We start from the raw sequence: 19,973 nt of genomic DNA on the forward strand, positions 1-19,973 counted from the left end.
GATATCATAATACATCTCGTGTGGTGTGGATGTCATAATACAACAAAACAGACCCTGCAATACCAAGTATGTAAGAAGCTTTGAATTTCTTTATGATGAATTGTTCCATCTATATATTATTGTCTTTAAAATTCAAATACAATTATACAACCGCATGAATTAAGACTCAAATTGAATCGAATCCAACCAAAGTGCATGAAAGAAATATATGTCATTGTCATAGGATCCATTAATTGAAGCGCTGAGCAAGAGGACGGTTTAACACGACACTTCTTGTGGCGTCCCTGGAAAACTTCATCTTGATTTTATTGAGTGTATCTACAGCTTCTTTCATACTCATCCTCTCTTATGGTGATTCTGCACAGCAAGCAAGAGCTAATTGCATAATGGATGATAAGCAATCCCTCTTTCTCACGTGATCATCATCTTCCTGCTCTGTCCCAATCCCAAGCAAATTGGCATCCACAACTTCATCTATCTTTGCATCTGGTAATAATAGTGAGTTCGCAACCCATTGCTTTATATTCATTTCCTCAACAAACATCTCATCTGTTGGCTTCCTTCTGGTGAATGTTTCCATCACTAGAATTCCAAAACTGTACACATCCCCTCTTCTTGAAACTATTCCTTCCATTCCATACTCTGCAATATGAACTATATTTGAGTTGTTCTTGTATATGTGTGTGAATTGTATACATATGTATGATGAAAAGAAAATTATAAAGTTAAGTTCTTCATAATTAAGGACAACATGTATAGGATTAAAAGATATTAAACTAGCAACTACATCACCTGGAGCCATATACCCAACTGTGGCTAGGGTCATGGTTTGGGTCATAGAATCTCCTCCATCCAAGAGTTTTGCAATTCCAAAATCAGCAACATGCTCAACCATATCATCATCTAGTAGTATATTGCTCGGCTTCAAATCACAATGGACTATAGGTATTGAATAACCATGGTGAAGGTATTCCAATCCCGACGCAACGTCTATCATTATGTTCATCCTCTGTAAGATATGCAAAGAATAGTCTTGATAGTACAACCAGTTCTCGAGGCTCCCATTTGGCATGTATTGCAGTACTAGAGCTTTGAAATCAATTTCACTGCAACAACTGATGATTTTGACAAGGTTTCGATGACGAATATTGCTTAGGATTTCACATTCCCTATCAAAACTCTTGAATGCCCATTCTAGCTGTAAACTGAAAACCTTTACTGCAACATCTATTCCATATGAAAGTGTCCCTTTATATACTGATCCAAAACTTCCACTTCCAAGTAAGTTGCTTTCGTGAAATCCATTCGTTACCCTTAGAAGTTCTAGGCGTGAAACTCTTCTCCAAAGAGGTTGAAGCAATGAGCTAGCCTCTATTGTAACTTCCACATTCCTTTTCCTGCGTAGTAGAAAGATAGATACGGAGGCCACTAGGAGAACTACTGACATGATCCCTGGGACGATATATTTAGCTTTCCTCCAATTTGGTTCGAGTGTACCTTTTTTGCATGGTGGAACATGAAGTCGGGGTGCACCACATAGTGCACTGTTTGAGACAAATGATTGAGCATAGAAGTTTTGAAATGGGCCACCAGTTGGAATTTGTCCTTGGAGCCTGTTGAAAGACAAATCCAGATACTTGAGAAGTGACAAAGCTTCTAAAGACTCGGGAATCACTCCAGACAGATTGTTTCTGGATAAATCCAAGAGTTCCAGGCTTAGCAAGTTGTGAAATGAACTTGGAATAGGTCCTTCCAAATTATTACTTGCCAAGGATAGACTAACCAGTTCCCGAAGACCGCCAATGGTGCTTGGTATAACACCAGATAAATGGTTATTTGATAAATCTACATCTATCACAACTTTCAAGTTTCCAATATCTTGTGAGAGAGATCCAATTAGAGAATTGGATGACAAGTTGACATGCAAGGTATAAACAAGATTCCAAAAAGTTGATGGTATTGTGGAACTCAACGAATTGGACTCCAGTGATAGAGTTCTTAGAGATGCGGCTAGATTACCCAAACAGGAAGGTATAGAACCAGAGAGCTGATTACCACCCAAAAGCAATACAACTAGCTTATCTAGTTGACAAAGTTCATATGGGATGTACCCTTGCAATTTGTTGTTACTCAAGCGCAAACCTTGGAGATTCCCTAGTCTTCCCAGTGAAGTTGGAATTGATCCACTCAATTGATTGCCATCCAGGAATAAGCTTACCAAGCCGCTAATGTTGCTAATACCAATGGGAATGTTACCCCTCATGCTGCAATTGGATAAAAAAATATATTGAAGCCGCGACAATGTAGAGCAATTCCGAAAGGAATCATCAAGTCTGACATTTAAGGGATTATTTTGCAACTGTAGTCTTGTCAAATTTGCAAGATTAGCCAAACAAGAGAGAGTCGAAGTATCAATCGCCAAATTATTCGTTGATAACCTAAGCGTCTGAAGGTTTGTCAAGGCACAGAGCGTGCTTGGAATAAACCCTGTAAATGAGTTTTTGCCCAAATCTAGGTTCGTGAGCATAGAAGCATTGGAGAGGTTGGGGATTACTCCGCTGAGGTCAATTCCTGCTATATAAAGGTTTTGTTGACTATTGTCTCAAAAGCAAAGTTGCTTTCGGCCAAAAGTAGAATATATTATTTGGCATTGGCAGACAAAGTGGAATGGGAAGCTGCATGTGGGAGACAAAAGGCTAGCATTTATTGCTTTTGACTTTGTTGGCGCTAAATCTGAACAGATAGAGATGAGTGCAACTTACAAGAGATGTGGACGATCTAGGAGATCGATTGAGTTGTAAATGGAGATTCCTCCTGTCTTCAGATGCTGATCCTGAATAGAAGATAAGCGAAGCTCGTGAGGTCTATGGAACCGGTGTGGAACCAGCCTAAGACCCTTCGATGCTCAAGTAAGATTGTTTTTAAGAGCTCTTGCTGTTGACCATATAGAAGTATAAAAGTCAAGCTGAAAAGTCTTACCCCTTTGTTGATGGTGAAGGGGTGTATTTATAGAGGGCATTTGGGATGCTTGTGGTGTTCATTTCCGATGTGGGACTCGTGGGAGGGCCCTGTGAGGTTGACACGAGTCCTTAGATATTTCGGGCGGGTGCTTCAAGGCTGATTATGTACAATCGGTATGGGGTGCCGATTGTAGACGAGCTGGGCCTGTATCGGTTGTTTGCAGCTTTGAGACAATGTCATCAGTAGCCTATGCCGATTGTTCGAGGCCTTGGGTACTTGGGTGAGCTTCTCTGATCCACGTGTCGTTGTATGAGTGGAGGGTCAGATATGGTACAAACAGTAGTCCCCCAAGTTACCGATTGAGAAGCTTCTCGGTTGGGGACTTGAATCTGTCTTCGGCATTCTGATCCGGACTCGATGGTCTCAATGCTGCCGATGGTGGTATGTAGTCCCCCAAGTGCCCGAGCGAGTGAGCTTGGAAAAGGAAACGGCACGAATGATGATAAGGTGCCGAAGGCATCGCTTCTGCCGAATGATGACAGGGTACCGAAGGCTCCACTCCTGCCAAATGCTGACGGGGTGCCGTAGGCAACGCTCGCGTCGTATGGCTATTGCCGATGGCCAATTGTCTTCAGCACATGGGTGCCCAACATGGTGGATTAGCGGAGCTTTGTGGTTGTTTGAGCATGGGTGGTGCCGAACGGCAGCTGGATTTGCTAATGATGATTTCATCCTTGACTTGGGTGCCGATCAGTAATTGTCATCTTCAATATGCATGTTGGGCTTGGGTGCCGTTTGGTTCCCTTTGAAAGATTTTCCAAGCAATGAGTGTAGAATGCAAAAAGACACGGTAGCAATCAAAAGCTTCCAAACGACAGATAAAGGGCCAAGTCCCCCAGTGGGTCGATAGGGAAAGGCTACCGAACGGTATGAAGGTGGTCTCTTTAAGCCTCTTGGGTGCCGTGAGCAATCTCATGGTTTGGCCAGTCAATTTGTTTGGAGGATGCGGTGCCGATGGCTACCTTGGAGTTTTCCATTCTGTGCTTTGCCATTCAGCCTTAGTGTGAGGCATGTGGGATTGCCGAACGGTTGGGTGTCTAGAGCAATTCATCGGCATGGTGTACACAGCCAGAGGCATTGATTCTGTACAAGTGCATGGACTTCGATAGCCATGGGAGATTTTATTGCTCCGGTGGGATGACTTGCCATAAGAAATTCAGTCAAGTTGAGTTGGTGCTGAACGACATGATGCCGATCCCTTGACTCATTGTCCACTGCATGGGTATTCCATTGAATTGCCGAATGGCAATTGACAGCTCATGGTGTGGTGGGGATGCACGTGGGCATCCGTTAGATTGGAATAGATTTCTGCTTCGTTTGCCATGCAACGTGACAGCCATATTTGGTTTGAACGGAAGCTGCTCCCACAGTCATGGAAGCCATGCGAAGCGAGGTGCCGAACGGTAAGGTCTTGCGATTTGAAGACGCACAGTGCACTTCGAGGGGTTGAATATTGACATGCGCTACAGGAGCTATTTATTTGCCGTTCAGAATCTTTGACCAAGTGGATGTCTTGAGAAAGCTATTGGCATGGCTACCGTTCGGTAGCTAGTTGGGGGGCATGTAGATGGTGGTTTCACTCTTGGTCACGCAAGCCGTGCAAGCCATGCAAATTGAGTCACTTTCTGATTGGCTTTTCCTATATAGCCAATAGGACAAAATAGTATTAAAATAAGAAGAATTGAAGGTGACTGGGTCACCGATTGAGCCCATGTTTTATGTCAGCCACCTGAATAATATATGGAATTATTGAATCCCATGCTTATAAATATATTAAAGTATAAGATAAGAAAATGTGTTTTTATCTCTTGGAAATAATGCACGTGGCTTTTCTTGACCCCAAGAATAATAAGTTTCTCCAATAATGCTTTCCAAGGAATATGCCGAACGGTAAGGCATGTCCAGAAAAGATAGGGTGGCCCATGTGTTTCTTCTTCTTCTTAATATTATATTGCAAGGATTTATCTTCTACATGTCGCTGCTTTAGCATTCATGGTTGCTCCAGCATGGTAAGGCTGGTGGCCGAAGGCTGATGCCGATGGCCGAAGGCTGATGGCGCCGTAATGGAGAAGTGTCTCTTGGAAGGTGCCGTTCGGCATGGCTGATGGCTGATGGCTGATGCCGAAGGTTGATGCCAATGGCCGAATGCTGAATCATTGAGGGGACGTGAAGACATCACACACGCCGAATGATGCAAGGGGTGCCGAAGGCCGATGGCAGATGCCGAATCATTGGGGGGATGTGAAGACATCGCACGCGCCGAATGATGCAGGGGCGCCGAAGGCCGAAGGCCGAAGGCAGATGCCGGATCATTGGGGGATGTGAAGACATCGCACGCGCCGAATGATGCAAGGGCGCTGTAGGCCGAAGGCAGATACCGAATCATTGGGGGGATGTGAAGACATCGCACGCGCCGAATGATGCAGGGGCGCCGAAGGCCGAAGGCAGATACCGAATCATTGGGGGGATGTGAAGACATCGCACGCGCCGAATGATGCAGGGGCGCCGAAGGCCGAAGGCAGATGCCAGATCATTGGGGGATGTGAAGACATCGCACGCGCCGAATGATGCAAGGGCGCCGAAGGCAGATACCGAATCATTGGGGGGATGTGAAGACATCGCACACGCCGAATGATGCAAGGGCGCCGTAGGCCGAAGGCAGATGCCGAATCATTGGGGGGATGTGAAGACATCGCACACGCCGAATGATGCAAGGGCGCCGTAGGCCGAAGGCAGATACCGAATCATTGGGGGGATGTGAAGACATCGCACACGCCGAATGATGCAAGGGCGCCGAAGGCAGATACCGAATCATTGGGGGGATGTGAAGACATCGCACACGCCGAATGATGCAAGGGCGCCGTAGGCCGAAGGCAGATGCCGAATCATTGGGGGGATGTGAAGACATCGCACACGCCGAATGATGCAAGGGCGCCGTAGGCCGAAGGCAGATACCGAATCATTGGGGGGATGTGAAGACATCGCACACGCCGAATGATGCAAGGGCGCCGTAGGCCGAAGGCAGATACCGAATCATTGGGGGATGTGAAGACATCGCACGCGCCGAATGATGCAGGGGCGCCGAAGGCCGAAGGCCGAAGGCAGATGCCGGATCATTGGGGGATGTGAAGACATCGCACGCGCCGAATGATGCAAGGGCGCCGAAGGCCGAAGGCCGAAGGCAGATGCCGGATCATTGGGGGATGTGAAGACATCGCACGCGCCGAATGATGCAAGGGCGCCGAAGGCCGAAGGCCGAAGGCAGATGCCGGATCATTGGGGGATGTGAAGACATCGCACGCGCCGAATGATGCAAGGGCGCCGAAGGCCGAAGGCCGATGCCGAATCATTGGGGGGATGTGAAGACATCGCACACGCCGAATGATGCAAGGGCGCCGAAGGCCGAAGGCCGAAGGCCGATTGTAGGAGGTGCCGAGGGCATGGCTCAAAAGGGTGCCGAGAGCACTCGTGAAGGAGAACGACATAGCGTTTTGTGTCGTTTCCCACAGACGGCGACAATCTGTTGGCGCTAAATCTGAACAGATAGAGATGAGTGCAACTTACAAGAGATGTGGACGATCTAGGAGATCGATTGAGTTGTAAATGGAGATTCCTCCTGTCTTCAGATGCTGATCCTGAATAGAAGATAAGCGAAGCTCGTGAGGTCTATGGAACCGGTGTGGAACCAGCCTAAGACCCTCCGACGCTCAAGTAAGATTGTTTTTAAGAGCTCTTGCTGTTGACCATATAGAAGTATAAAAGTCAAGCTGAAAAGTCTTACCCCTTTGTTGATGGTGAAGGGGTGTATTTATAGAGGGCATTTGGGATGCTTGTGGTGTTCATTTCCGATGTGGGACTCGTGGGAGGGCCCTGTGAGGTTGACACGAGTCCTTAGATATTTCGGGCGGGTGCTTCAAGGCTGATTATGTACAATCGGTATGGGGTGCCGATTGTAGACGAGCTGGGCCTGTATCGGTTGTTTGCAGCTTTGAGACAATGTCATCAGTAGCCTATGCCGATTGTTCGAGGCCTTGGGTACTTGGGTGAGCTTCTCTGATCCACGTGTCGTTGTATGAGTGGAGGGTCAGATATGGTACAAACAGACTTGATGGAAGGCCTTTGGCCGTTGGCTTCTTTGAGAAGCCACTTCCTTTGGCTTTAAAAGGAGAAGCAGCAGCAGCCCAGAGTAGGAGAGACAGAAGTTTGCAGAGAGAAAATTGAGAGAGGAAAAATAAGAGTTGGGCAGCAAAACAAATTGTTGCTGTCGTTGGTTATTTTTCCCTTTCTCTAAATTGTACTCAATTTGTATTCTCTTTATATTCTTGAGTGTGTGAGCTTGGGTATATTTGGGGCTTGGGTTTCTGAGTGTTAAACACTATTGTATTCTCTCATTGATTATAGTGGAATACTCCGTCGTCTCCAAACTGGATGTAGGCATTGTCGAACCAGTATAAATCTTGGTGTTCTTGTTAGTGTTGTTTTGTGTTCATTATTTTATCTCCTGCCAGTTGTTAATTTTTCACTCGAAATTGGTTGACGCTTCCGCACAACAGGTTTTGTAGGTTTGGAACCCCAAGGCCTATGTTTGCTGGGAGGCATATTCAAACCAAGTGCGAGGTCTGTTATCGTGGAGATATTGAAGATTGAGGCTGGGATGAGGCCATTTAGATTGTTAATTTGGATTGATAAAACCTCTAAATTCTGAAGATCACCGATCTCGTTTGGTATAGTGCCTGCCACAATTTCAAAACATTGTAGCGCATTAGGTTAGATGAAAACAATATTGACTTCTATACAATGTTAACGTTTATTATGCAATTCAATCTATTTTATTCTATACAATTTGTAGCCCAAGAGAAGTGAACAGGGCTGAAGGGGTTTTCGTTCTCTTTTTTATCTGTTGACCTTGTACAAAATAGTTAAATAATGATAAATGATGCCAAACAAAAAGATATAGTTGGAACAACATAATGAAATATCAATTACCTGTCAAATTGTTGTCTTCCAGATAAATCGTTGTTAATTGGGTTAAGTTGCCAATATATTTGGGTATGCTTCCACTGAAATTGTTTCTAGACAATGCTAATGAAAGAAGATGTTTGCAATGCCATAATTTGGATGGAAGTGGACCATCAAACTGGTTGCGGCCAAAATTAGCTTCCTGAAGATTAGGAAGATGCTGGCATATATTATCTGGAAGACCACCACTCAAACTGTTTTCATATAGAGTCTAAATAGTCAAAGAGGACATGTTGAAGACACTGGCAGGAACATGCCCTTTTAGGGCGTTCACCTGAACGAACAAATGCTCCACCTGATCTAAAAATCCGATCTCGTTTGGAATTTCTGAAAAATCAACAAGATATGCACATATATATCAAACTATATAATTAGGCTATTTAATTTTATTCATACAATGAAATGCAACAATATACCGGTGAATTTGTTGTAGCTCAGGTATATCTCCTCCAGCATTGTTAAGTTCCCAATTTTACTTGGTATATTTCCTGGTATGCATGCCAAAGTCTCAGAAAACATTTAAAATAATCTAAACTAATTTCTTGCAAATCAAATAGTGTAGACACAAATTCATGTACTTACTACAACTGCAGCCCAAAAAAAAATCGAGCGAATCCCATGTAGGATTAATTTTTGGCCATGTATTACTCATTATTTACAATCTATGTCCATATCCGACACTCAATGAGTTTTAATTATTTATAGCCCAAATGTTGTCTCTAGTTTCATTTCATCAATGTAGTTTTTATGCTTAGGGAAGGTGGCTAGAGAGAGAAGTGAAGGAAAATAAAAAGCACCAAAGCTGGAATGAAACAGCAGGTGCCGAAAGATAGTGAATATCCCAACAAATACAATCATCAAAATTATTTTGTGGTTGTGGGGTCACGGCTATAGGGTGGGGAGGAGGTTGGCTGGCTTGGGGAGAATGGATGCGAGGTGCGATTGGGTGCAGAAGGCAATGGTTGCTTGCGGGGTGGCAGCTGTGGCTGCGGCTTCAAATATTTAAACATTTTTTAATTAAAAATTTTAAATAAATTTAATTTTAAGCAAATGCAGTTTTTCAAAAAATAAATTTAATTAATATATATGTTTTGTTTAATTTTAATTTTAATTTTTTTAATTACTAAAATTACTAAAATGCACATGTCACGTCAACAAGTTAACAATTTTACTAAGAAAATTGATGCAATAAAGAATGTGGGACTCTGATTTTAAAAAATAGGAACATGGGACACGAAATTAGGGTGACGAAATGAACATTGACCTAACTGCATATTTATGGGAGAATTTGAAATTCGAGGTAAAGAATAGGGGTCGAAATTATAAATAAGTTTAATTTTTATACAAACTTTCAAATATAGAAGAAAAAGACTAACTAAACTCAAAATTAAAAATTAAAGACATAATCTATTCAAGAGAGGTTTTTTTGCTATATGATGGGCTGTAAGCAAGAAAATCAAGTTTAATAGGACAAGCTTAAGTTTCTATTGAAAAAAGAAGAAACAAGGATAGTTTAGCTTATATTATAAATTAATAGAAATATGCTAAAACGTAATCATATTATATTTATTCGTAGATAGGTTGTTGATACATATGCATGCGTACCTGATAGTTGGTTGTTGTCTAGATCAATCACTTGCAATGTAGATAAGTTGAAGATGGTCGTGGGTATAGAACCTGAAAATTGATTGCCCCACAAAATCAAGCTTTGAAGTTTAGGGAAGGACCCAAACCACAATGGAATCGATCCCATAAAATTGTTGAATGCGAAGCTAATAAACTTGAGGCGATGTAAATGAGACAATTCATGGGGCAAGGTGCCATGGAAACTGTTGTTTCTGAAAAGCAGCTCAATAAGAAATGAGAGGTTGCCGAGGTGCGGTGGAATGATGCCGGTGAGTCCCATATAAGAGAGGTTTAAGACTGAAACTCTCAAGTGGCGAGCACCACAAGTAACGCCAACCCAATTACAAACTGGGGTGATGGTTGACCAGTTGACCAAGATGTTGTCTGGGTCACTACTGATATGGGATTTCAGAGCAAGAAGAGCAGACTGGTCCGTGGTGATGTTGGTTTGTGCTGCTGCACCTACAGAAGTGTACCGCAGCAGCACCAGCAACAACGTCATTGACAAGAGGAAACGACTTAGACTTCTCCATGAGATGAGCACCGAAAACAGACAAGTTCCTTCCAACTTCATCCAAGTGTTTTTGCTTTTACACACTGAATATTTGTTGCAGGGCCAATTTAATATATGAAGGCAGAACAAGTTGTCAAAGAGTGCGGCACATCAGACATGACGAAATTCACAATTGACCAATGCAACTGCATCCTTGTCTCATCCGCATGACTCCGAGTCGTCTATGCAACGACTTAGACTTGTAAGAAAAGAAAAATATAATGGACAAATAATTGGGCATCTGTCTAAGTCTTCAGAAATTTATGTCTCTATATATTCCATCATTTCGATAGGGATGGTCAATCCAGTCTCCTTCGCATAATATATTTTAATTTATATGTTAATTATTGTTGTGTAAATTTTGCATTTTAAGCATCAAGTGTAGCTGAAATATTAACATATAGGGGTCGTTTGGTACGGCCAATTCACAATTGACCAATGCAACTGCATCCTTGTCTCATCCGCACGACTCCGAGTCGTCTATGCAACGACTCCGACTTGTAAGAAAAGAAAAATATAAAGGACAATTAATTGGGCATCTGTCTAAGTCTTCAGAAATTTATGTCTCTATATATTCTGTCAGTTCGATAGGGATGGTCAATCCAGTCTCCTTCGCATAATATATTTTAATTTATATGTTAATTATTGTTGTGTAAATTTTGCGTTTTAAGCAGCAAGTGAAGCTGAAATATTAACATATAGGGGTCTTTTGGTACGGCGGACTATCATGAACTGAACTAAATCCTAGGACCCGAGCTACAAGCCGCTCAATATACTTGATCATGTAAAAAACTGCATCATGCTTCGATACATTAGCTAGATGAGAATGCAAACAAGGGCCAAAGTCCTTGTTCCATATCTATAACCAAGGATGGGTCAAAGTAAGTGTTGTGTATTTTCTGAGTGCTTCCCGGCCAATATCCCAAAACTAGTTATTGCGTTTATGGTACATCTTTATATGTGAGTTCTATCAAAATTTCGGCCTCTTCTTCGTTGATTGAATTGCTTCAAATTTTTAGTCGTCAGGACAAAAAGATGTGATTATCAGCGCTCCTTTACATCAACAAGATTTGGGAAAGGATTATTAAGTACTAAATTTCAACTTTGATGCAGCAGCAATAAGCCATATTTATGCACCAGTTTTGCACGTTGAGACAAAAGTCTTTGTTGATCAATACCCAAGAGCTCAGGCAAGAAGGAGAGCAAAGGTTTGACACAGCAAGCAGGAATATTTGTTACTGTTCAAACAAAACCTACATAGAAGTTCCGAAAGATTCCACAAAGAAATCTCATCACAACAATCAAGTCTACGATGCTACTAATAAACTTAAAAAGTAATTAACAGTTGCTTGCAAGTAACCAAAACTTTGAAGTTCAAGCATCAACAAACGAGACCATCTCCGATCAACGCAACCTTCTAGCTTCCCTCTCAGACTCGAGCAAGGTAAGGATATCCCCCTCCCTCACTGGTCCCTTCACGTTCCTCATGATGAACCGATTCTGGTCATCCAAAAATTTGACTCTTACTTGAGTCACCTGCCCACGAGATCCAGTCCGACCCATAACTTTCACAACCACAGCATGCTTCACAGTGGAGTCCATTCTTCAAGCAAAAGTGAAAGTAAAATTAGATAGAGAACACCCTACTAGTACCCACCGGCCGGCACGAGGATGGTAAAATGGAAAGCAACAATGTCAAGCCATGCCAGACTTGGGAATAAAGAGACCAGACAATTTCAGCAAGCATTACGATTATCAATGGAACACAAGTTACAAAATACAAAAAACAGAGCAAAGAACTCAATTGGGTATCACAATTTCATGTTATTTTCCCAAAAAACAGAGCAAACAGGGCATTGCTACCAACCATAATAAACAATATTTCCAAAGTCTCAATATTTGATAGGAAGTCTCACAATTTTTTGTTGTGAAGTACATGAACACAAACAAAACCAAAAGTTACAACTTTTTATCTGTTCTGCATAAATCTCTCTGACCCATATAGCCATGAAAGCGATCAGAACCCTTTTCTTATCTTATATTTAAGGTCTAAAAACAACATATAATAGGTTGTGTTGAGTAAATCATCCAGCCAAAAACGCAAACAGAGATTGAAAGTCGCAGAGAATAAAACGTTCAACAAAAAATAAATGAAAATGCAAACAGAGATAGGAAACAAGACTTTTGAAGATTGAGTATTTAGAGAAGAGTGAGCATTCACCTTCGGTAGAGAGAGTCTCACAATCACAGCCTTCTTCAATGGAAGAGTGAGAGGGAAGGAGGAGATGGTAACGGCGGCTGCGTCGAGGAGGGGAGTAGGGTTCTGAAAGGTTTTTACTTTATAGTGATTCTTTTTTTCTTTCTTCTTATATTTTTATGGATCGCTTATTGAAAGCCCAAGACGACGACGTTTATTATTTTTACATCATCTCGTTTAAAACCTCTCTCAATTGAACTCAATAAGCCCAAAGACGACGTCGTTTAGTGCTTTTGTTGCATCATCTTCTCGTTCAAGACCTCTATCTCAAGCAATTGAATTCTGCACTGGACTTGTTGGTTGAATACTAATAATTGGTGCAATTGCAAATGAGGAAGAGCTGAATAACGTGGAATTATTACCTTAAAAATACAAAATAAGAATATATGTCATTATTGAAATTGTGTTTGTTAATTTCATTGAAATTCTGAATGAAATGAAATCAACTAAATAAATATAAAAAAATTGAGGGAGCACAAACGAGAGAGAGAGGGAGAGAGAGAGAGATAAAGCCAGTCCTGGCTAACCTGTTCTCTTCATACATCAAATCTGAATCGTTTAAATACAAAACAAATCAACCTATTTTCATCTGAAAACAGCCAACTTTTTATTCGGTTTCACACAAATTACACTTCTCAGAACAACCCTTGGATGTCCAATAGGCAATGGTAATCTAAGCGAAGTCCAGAACTAACAAATCTAACCATACAAGACAAGACAGGTTATGTGCCGTCATTGGAGTATTTGACTACCGTAATCCGCATTGAACTTCTCATAACGATGAGCTTGGAGATGAGCAGATGGCCTTGTGTTCTTCAAAGCTGCCTCAATATCTTCGTGTTTAATTGGTCCAACCTTAGGCAGTTCTGCAACCATAAATATCCTGGGATTAGCTGTGACTGAGTATGTCCTCTTATATTCTAAGCAAAGGACCCTTTGCACAAATTGCAGGATTTAAGAGACAAATATTAGAATTTATATCAACTTATATGCATGCAATTTTTGTTGAACACAGGGAGCAACAACTGAGTTGATTGAATAATAGAATGGGATGGATATCCTTGCTAAGACCCCAACACAAGATGGAGGTTATCTCGCTCGTGTATTTACCACCTAAGCAAAGCCTCAGAGCCCTAGATGAACCTATATGTTTCTCACCTTGTAACATTTTCCCGTTCGTGAGATGCAGTAAAATTTAATATTGTAAAAGTCTTCTCCCATCTTATGTTATAAGACACGTATAATTAGGAGTCACATACCATCCTCAGGAACTATTTCCTCTCTGTCTTCAAGGAATGACATTAACCGTCTCAAAGGCTGCATGGCAGCCTCCTTGCATACCAATCGAATATCTGAACCTGAATATCCTTCTGTCCTTTCAACCAACAAATCATAAGGAAGCTTCTCCTCATCAGGCTCCAGTGGCAGGAGCTCCTCAAACATGGATCTTCTTGCTTCTGCTTCAGGCAGAGGCACAAGAATCTAATTTTTCATGGTCAATGGAGAACCTGATAAATAAAACGACTGAATGCAAAATATACTTGATCATGTAAAAAGCTGCCTCATATTTTGATACCTAGCTAGAAGATAAACAAGGCCCAACAGATGAGAGTAGTTTAACCTTTCCCTGTTCTAGGGCCAATATCAAGTTTTCTAACTAACCACATAATGATCCTACATCTATTTAGACATCAAGATTATCCTGGCATCCTATGCAAAACACTGAACATAGCAATCTGTTTGCGAAACTATAACCATAAGCACTGCACTCAACTAACTAGTGCTCTGTTAACGATTGCAAACTATGTTTCTCAATCAAGTAACAGATTGGATTGTAATCATAATCCATTCACAGGCATAAAGGCCTTTGAAGTAGCCACAACTTGTATTATATAATATGCCAGCAATTATGACTTCCAAGGCTTCCATATAGTTGATTTAGAATACATGCCAAAAGCATTCGATTAGCGTAAATTCCAATTGACAGATATAATTGTTTTATTACCACATATCACTGAGCATAAATTTCACTTTTCAAAAGGATACTCGCTTCTCAAGACGCCGAAGCATGGCTGCATCCAGTTCCCAAGGAAGGTTTGTTGCAGCCAAAACAAAAACAAGTTCACTTGTCCTCGTCAAGCCATCCATCTGCAATCTAACACAAGTCATCAATTTTTGAACAAGCACAGTTGACATGTTCAGAATTGGAATATGCAACAGAGGTTTTGATGATCGGAACATATGATGAGCAAGAAAATACAGAAAGTAGCAGAAAACAACATCACCTGTATGAGTAGTTCCGTCTTCAAACGCCTACTCGCTTCATGCTCACTTCGTCCTTCACCACGTTGACTAATAATTGCATCAATTTCATCAATAAATATGGTTGATGGTGCATGGTGCCTAGCAAGCTCAAATAACACCTTCACTAACTTCTCTGAGTCGCCTGAAAAGTCATACAAACATTAAAATTGAAAAAGCCAGCATAAATTTACTAAAATAAAATAAAACTTTCCTAATTAAAAAAAAGTTTCGACTCAGGTACCAGGAGTTGTTTTAATTAAAATAATGAAGAACGGATACGAAGAAGAAGAAAAATTTCCGGTGCACAATTAGGTCATTATTATTAAGTTTCATCTGAGTTTCCAACAAGGTGGCAAATTTGGACCCTGCTAAACTTTCCCTATTGAGTAACCATTTTATAACAAACAAACAAACAGACAAACAAGATCTTCAGAAAATTGCTCAACTCCGACATACCACGCCATTTACTGACAACAGACGAGGCTGAAATGTTGAAAAATGTGGTCTTGCACTCTGTTGCAACGGCCTTTGCAAGCATTGTCTGCAACATCAGATGTTAACTTATTTTATTTCCAAAGTATCATTGTAAAACGTAATTGAAGTTATACAGGATCATTGCATGGAAGACCAATTTAGCATGTAATGTTTCTAGACAAGCTAAGAACTCCAAGTTGCAGGAAATCAGATTTTAATCAATAAAACATCAACTACCTAAAACCCCCCAACCTTTCTGGGGCACGGAAATGGAAAACCAAACACATAACCAAAGCAGGGAAATATAGAAAAGAGAAGATAAACAAACAACAGGAGGTGAAAAATTACAAACCTTTCCTGTCCCTGGAGGGCCAAAGAGGAGAATACCTTTCCACGGTGACAAAAGACCAGTAAAGTACCTAGGGGGAAAAGGAAAGATCAGGTCTGGGAATGATATTTCATCATTTTAAAGGCTTCACCATTTAGTAATTCAATCTGCTTGCCCTAAAATTTATCAAAACATGTAAAGTAGCTGCCAGAAACAATATGAAAAAATTCTTGCATATATGGATCAACATGAAGAAACCCAAGAAATTATTTCCAAAGATCTCAAGTTCTAGAATAGAGAAACCAAGGAACAACACTTTCTCTATTTATAATTCCACAAGTAGTTTGTTAAACTTTTTCAATACGGAAAATACAGGGAGACAGACAAATGTAAGAACAAGCATGTATAAATGTGGAGTACAAAATTGTGGCACATGAGGTGCTCATTAACTGGACCTACTTGGGATATTTAATTGGCATGACCACTGCTTCTTTAAGCAAACGTTTTGCATTCTCTAAGCCCTTGATGCTTTCCCACTTAACATCTGGATTACCACGAACTATATCCCTGCACAAGATGCGATACATGGTAATAAAAGTGACGAAGTTTTCAGGGTACAACCGAAATTATCCTTGGCCACCGGACAAAATGTATGCAATAACAGTTACATGTATTCCATTGTGTGAAGTCTTTTATGTTAAAAATACCTGGCTAAACTTTCTGCTAACGAACGCATTTCTGTTGATTCAAAAGCCGGCAACAGAGACTTCTGTCTGTGGAGTTCATAAAACATGTCAGTAGGTTCTTAAAGGAGGCATCCAAAAGCATTCTTCCATCAAGAGGAAAATAAGATGGGAAGTATCATAAGTACTTAGTAATCAGTTTAGTATACAGCCCTTGAAAGAATTCGTCCAATAGTCTAAATAAATTCAACTGTTATCATCAGAAACTTCTTAAGTCCAACACTTGAATTGTACTTCTAAGCATATTGGAAGCCTTATAAGTTGTCCATGCTAAAATCAGATCTCTTCCTTTGTCAGACTCTGAATAAGCATTTTACCTTGTGCATCTTTCCTTAAGTGAATATCTTAAAGGAATAAATAGCCAATAACATGACAAATGTGAAAATATTAAAGGATGAAGTTTAGTCACGCTTAGCCCCTTAAAATAGAATATGGGGGACTTGGCTACATAAGGCTCATCTTTTGTATTAATGCTTTCACATACTTAAGCGATACCATGAATATTAAATTAACGATGCATTAAGGACACATTTAGGCACCACACAGTAATGCAGTAACACATACAGCAGACCTCAACGCCTGACAAACTATAGTACTCCCACCCACATTTTAGCCTCTAAGTACCTAGTTAGTAGAACTTTGCTAAATATTATTTGTACCAAATTTTTTAGTCTGTCGAGTAGATATGAGACTATGTTTAGTTACTCACTCTAAGATTTCTTAACTAGAACTCATGCAGCCAAAAGGTAATAAAAACTAATACAATAAAATTAATATGAGAAACGGTGCGAAGCCATACGGTGTCTGATCATGCCTATCAGATAAGACTCCATTCGAGTGAGGTGCCGAGCTCCTATCCTAACAAACAGACAAAACCAAAGTACGAATCAATCTGACTATACAAAATCCATGCAATGATGTCAACACCAATTGAGCACATGATAAGACACAATGCAATACCTACCTGGTTTTGAAATTGCTCGTAGATGGCCAAGTCAGCTGTGTTTTTAACATGACCATTCCCATTCGCAGTCACCCCCGAACTACTCCCATTACTCACAGCTTTATCAGTGGACTGCCCGTTTTGCGGCTCTGCCACTTTCTTTCTACCAAACTTGGCATCATAAAACAATTTAAAATCCTAGAAATACACATAATTTTAGCTGAGATAAACCCACGAATTCTTGATTCAATCCTATCCATCAGATCAAGAATCGCAACTACTAAATTACCTCAACAAGCAAAATTTAAACCAAATCTACTTGAATTCTAGCATATAAGTAACCGTAAGAGTAAAAGTACATATTCAAGAACACTAAGCTTGTGTTTGGTAGCCGAGCAAACAGAAGCAACCCAAAACAAGAACAAATATAGAAATTGGATTCCTTCAGTTTCAAGTTCAAGCTCAGAAAAAGCTTACAGCTACTCTACTCATAGATTCTGTCAAGCACCAACATTTTCTCAGAAATCAAACAGAAAATGATAGAGAAGTAATGAGTACCTGGAAGGACCAGCGAGTGGGTGCAGGCTCCTCGGCCATTGCTCAAACAAATCTGGAGCAGAGGAGAATGAAAAGTTGAAAAGAGAAGAGCAAAAGAGAGATTGGTTAGATTCCCCTCTCTCTCTCTCTCTCTCTCTCTCTCTCTCTGAGCGCTCTTGTTTGCTGTCAATGAGCTCATAGAAATATGTAGAACGAACAAGAAGCATGTGTAATTTCTGTATTTTATTATTAAATCGAAAAAATTCTCCAAAAAAAATTTAAAAAAAGTTATAATTGGAAAATCATTTGGGCCCCGGCCGAGCAAGAAAATACTTGACGACCATTATTATTACTGAACCAACAATGCCCACTCTATATGTTACCAGAAAAGAAGAAAAAGAAAAAGAAAAAGAAATGGCCACTCTACAGTCTCTAGACTCTAGCTAATTATACTTTTTTTATTTAAAAAATTAAAACTAATAATACCTTTGCAACTTAATTCATCCATCAATAATTGAAAATACATTTTACTCTCATTTTCTTCCTAAAACATACCTTCATTTTAATTACGTAATACGGTTGTTTGCAGAGGCTAAAACCAATTAAGGTTGGCCTCTCTATCAACAATTTCTATCCACGACCTCATAATCAAGCAATGCCATTAATGTTAAGAAATCTCAAAACCAAAAGAAAATTCCAATTATGTTCAATGACAATTTTTCCAATCTTGGTTAGTTTACCAATTTCCTCTCCTAATTCTTTCTTATTTTTGGTTTTATTCCATTACAAACATGATTTTGCTCCATTCCAACATAACATTATCAATATCCTCATTTCCAAAACCAGCAAAAAAACCATAGAAGTTTGTTTTCGGAATTCAGACAATAAGCCGACTCATCAACTTTTTTTTTTTTTTAATAAAAAGATTTGAAATATAACAGCAAGATAACCGTAACTCTTTTTTTATTAATTTTCTTTAATATTTTTTTTTTTGGGCCAAAATATTCTTTAATAATTCATAGTGGGAAAAAAGTGAGATTCAAGTGCATTAGACTATCGGTAAAAACTAATGGGCTAGAGTCAAGTCCATGATATATTATGGGTGCAAAATTTATAGCGAGGATCTTATATATGGTCTTTAAGGAACTGTTGAATCAAATTGGTTAGTCTAATTCAATAGTTAAAAGATAAGATCTCACATAAGGGCCATATATAAAGTCCTCACTATAGAATGACTCCATTATGAGCTAGGAAGATGATAATTGGGCCAGTAATATTTCTTATTGAGCCACAACATAGCCCAACTACAAGCAGATTCTTGACCCAAGACAAAATAAGCCCACCCCACAAGACCCAACAAAAAAAAAAAAGAAACTCAATAAAACCACCTAGAAGTAATTTAAATTATAATCACCATATCACTAATTGACCTAAAAAAAAAATTATATCTCTAATGGGCTGTCACTTGAATGAAACAAGTATTTTAGTGGTACAAATCTAGAAAGTTAATTATTTTTACAAAGACATTACAAAGTGTTTTTTTTTTTTTTGTTATTTGCTAGGGAAGGTGAGGGGGGAGTATTATATTGGGTTGTCTCAAGATTATCTCCTACGTAAATTGAGTCCGGTTGCACACTTGTGGAGGGGAAGAGGGAGAGTTTGGCCAACTTTCCCACTGTGGTGCTTGCCACCCCATGTGCATTAAAAATGAATTATTTTTACAAAGAAATTAGTTAGAAAGATTGTGTGCGTGTTCAATGAACTTGGGGAACCAAAAGAAACAACCAAATTTAATTGAGTGACACCCAATATAAACCAAAAGTGGCCAATCTAAACTTATCATTTTTTTTTTCTCACGGCTGATTATTAAGTTCACCATAAACTTAAAATTCATAGAAATGGACCAAAAAGATGGACGAGTGCCAAGTAACCTAACCCAATGAAGAAAGTCAATAAGTTGAATAAAGTCTTAGGGCTCTTTTGAGAGTGACTTTGAATAAGCTATAGTCACTTTTGGGTAGAAACATCTAGAAAACATCTAAAATTACTCTCCCAAAGCCTTTAGACTTTGAAAAAAGCACTTTCTAAATAAAATCTACTTCTAGAAAACCTTAATGCGAAGAAGCTATTTGTACCTGATTTTTAATTTTGGTCAACAGAAGCTTGGC

At 40.0% G+C, this 19,973-nt stretch overlaps 2 protein-coding genes and 1 pseudogene across 4 annotated transcripts; all 3 read right to left on the bottom strand.

Moving 5' to 3' along the window:
• Positions 1–69: 69 nt before the first annotated feature.
• On the bottom strand, positions 70–10,340 carry LOC110747895 (uncharacterized; annotated as a pseudogene). The gene is made up of 6 exons (XR_015835253.1): positions 9,646–10,340; positions 8,457–8,528; positions 8,008–8,367; positions 7,573–7,754; positions 793–2,594; positions 70–642 (listed from the first exon to the last, which is right to left on the bottom strand). The product of XR_015835253.1 is annotated as an uncharacterized LOC110747895 (transcript).
• Positions 10,341–11,428: 1,088 nt separating this feature from the next.
• On the bottom strand, positions 11,429–12,598 carry LOC110773987 (small ribosomal subunit protein eS28). Its single transcript, XM_021978501.2, has 2 exons — positions 12,441–12,598; positions 11,429–11,822 (listed from the first exon to the last, which is right to left on the bottom strand). The coding sequence occupies exon 2, from the start codon at positions 11,819–11,821 to the stop codon at positions 11,624–11,626; it is 198 nt and encodes a 65-aa protein (XP_021834193.1). The 5' UTR covers position 11,822; positions 12,441–12,598; the 3' UTR covers positions 11,429–11,623.
• Positions 12,599–12,979: 381 nt separating this feature from the next.
• On the bottom strand, positions 12,980–18,025 carry CCP1 (P-loop containing nucleoside triphosphate hydrolases superfamily protein). Of its 2 annotated transcripts, none has more exons than XM_021978587.2 (11): positions 17,827–18,025; positions 17,290–17,439; positions 17,125–17,183; positions 16,290–16,355; positions 16,042–16,149; positions 15,607–15,673; positions 15,237–15,321; positions 14,762–14,922; positions 14,523–14,624; positions 13,736–13,958; positions 12,980–13,342 (listed from the first exon to the last, which is right to left on the bottom strand). In XM_021978587.2, exons 1-11 carry the CDS (start codon positions 17,863–17,865, stop codon positions 13,209–13,211), a joined length of 1,194 nt encoding a protein of 397 aa, XP_021834279.1. In that variant the 5' UTR covers positions 17,866–18,025; the 3' UTR covers positions 12,980–13,208. The 2 variants fall into 2 exon arrangements, with proteins under 2 accessions (XP_021834279.1, XP_021834278.1); XM_021978586.2 differs by having other exon boundaries at positions 17,290–17,466.
• Positions 18,026–19,973: the final 1,948 nt, after the last annotated feature.

Source organism: Prunus avium, chromosome 4 (genome assembly GCF_965620075.1).
Source record: "Prunus avium chromosome 4, drPruAviu1.hap1.1, whole genome shotgun sequence".
NCBI lineage: Eukaryota > Viridiplantae > Streptophyta > Magnoliopsida > Rosales > Rosaceae > Prunus > Prunus avium.

Bases quoted from the DNA above. Each gene is read 5' to 3' on its own strand.
- LOC110773987 (XM_021978501.2), bottom strand. From the start codon at position 11,821: ATGGACTCCACTGTGAAGCATGCTGTGGTTGTGAAAGTTATGGGTCGG.
- CCP1 (XM_021978586.2), bottom strand. From the start codon at position 17,865: ATGGCCGAGGAGCCTGCACCCACTCGCTGGTCCTTCCAG. The intron at 16,150-16,289 runs GTATTTTTAACA...CATCTTGTGCAG, and splicing joins TTAGCAGAAAGTTTAGCCAG to GGATATAGTTCGTGGTAATC. The intron at 13,959-14,522 runs GTATCCTTTTGA...ATGAAAAATTAG, and splicing joins TTCGGCGTCTTGAGAAGCGA to ATTCTTGTGCCTCTGCCTGA.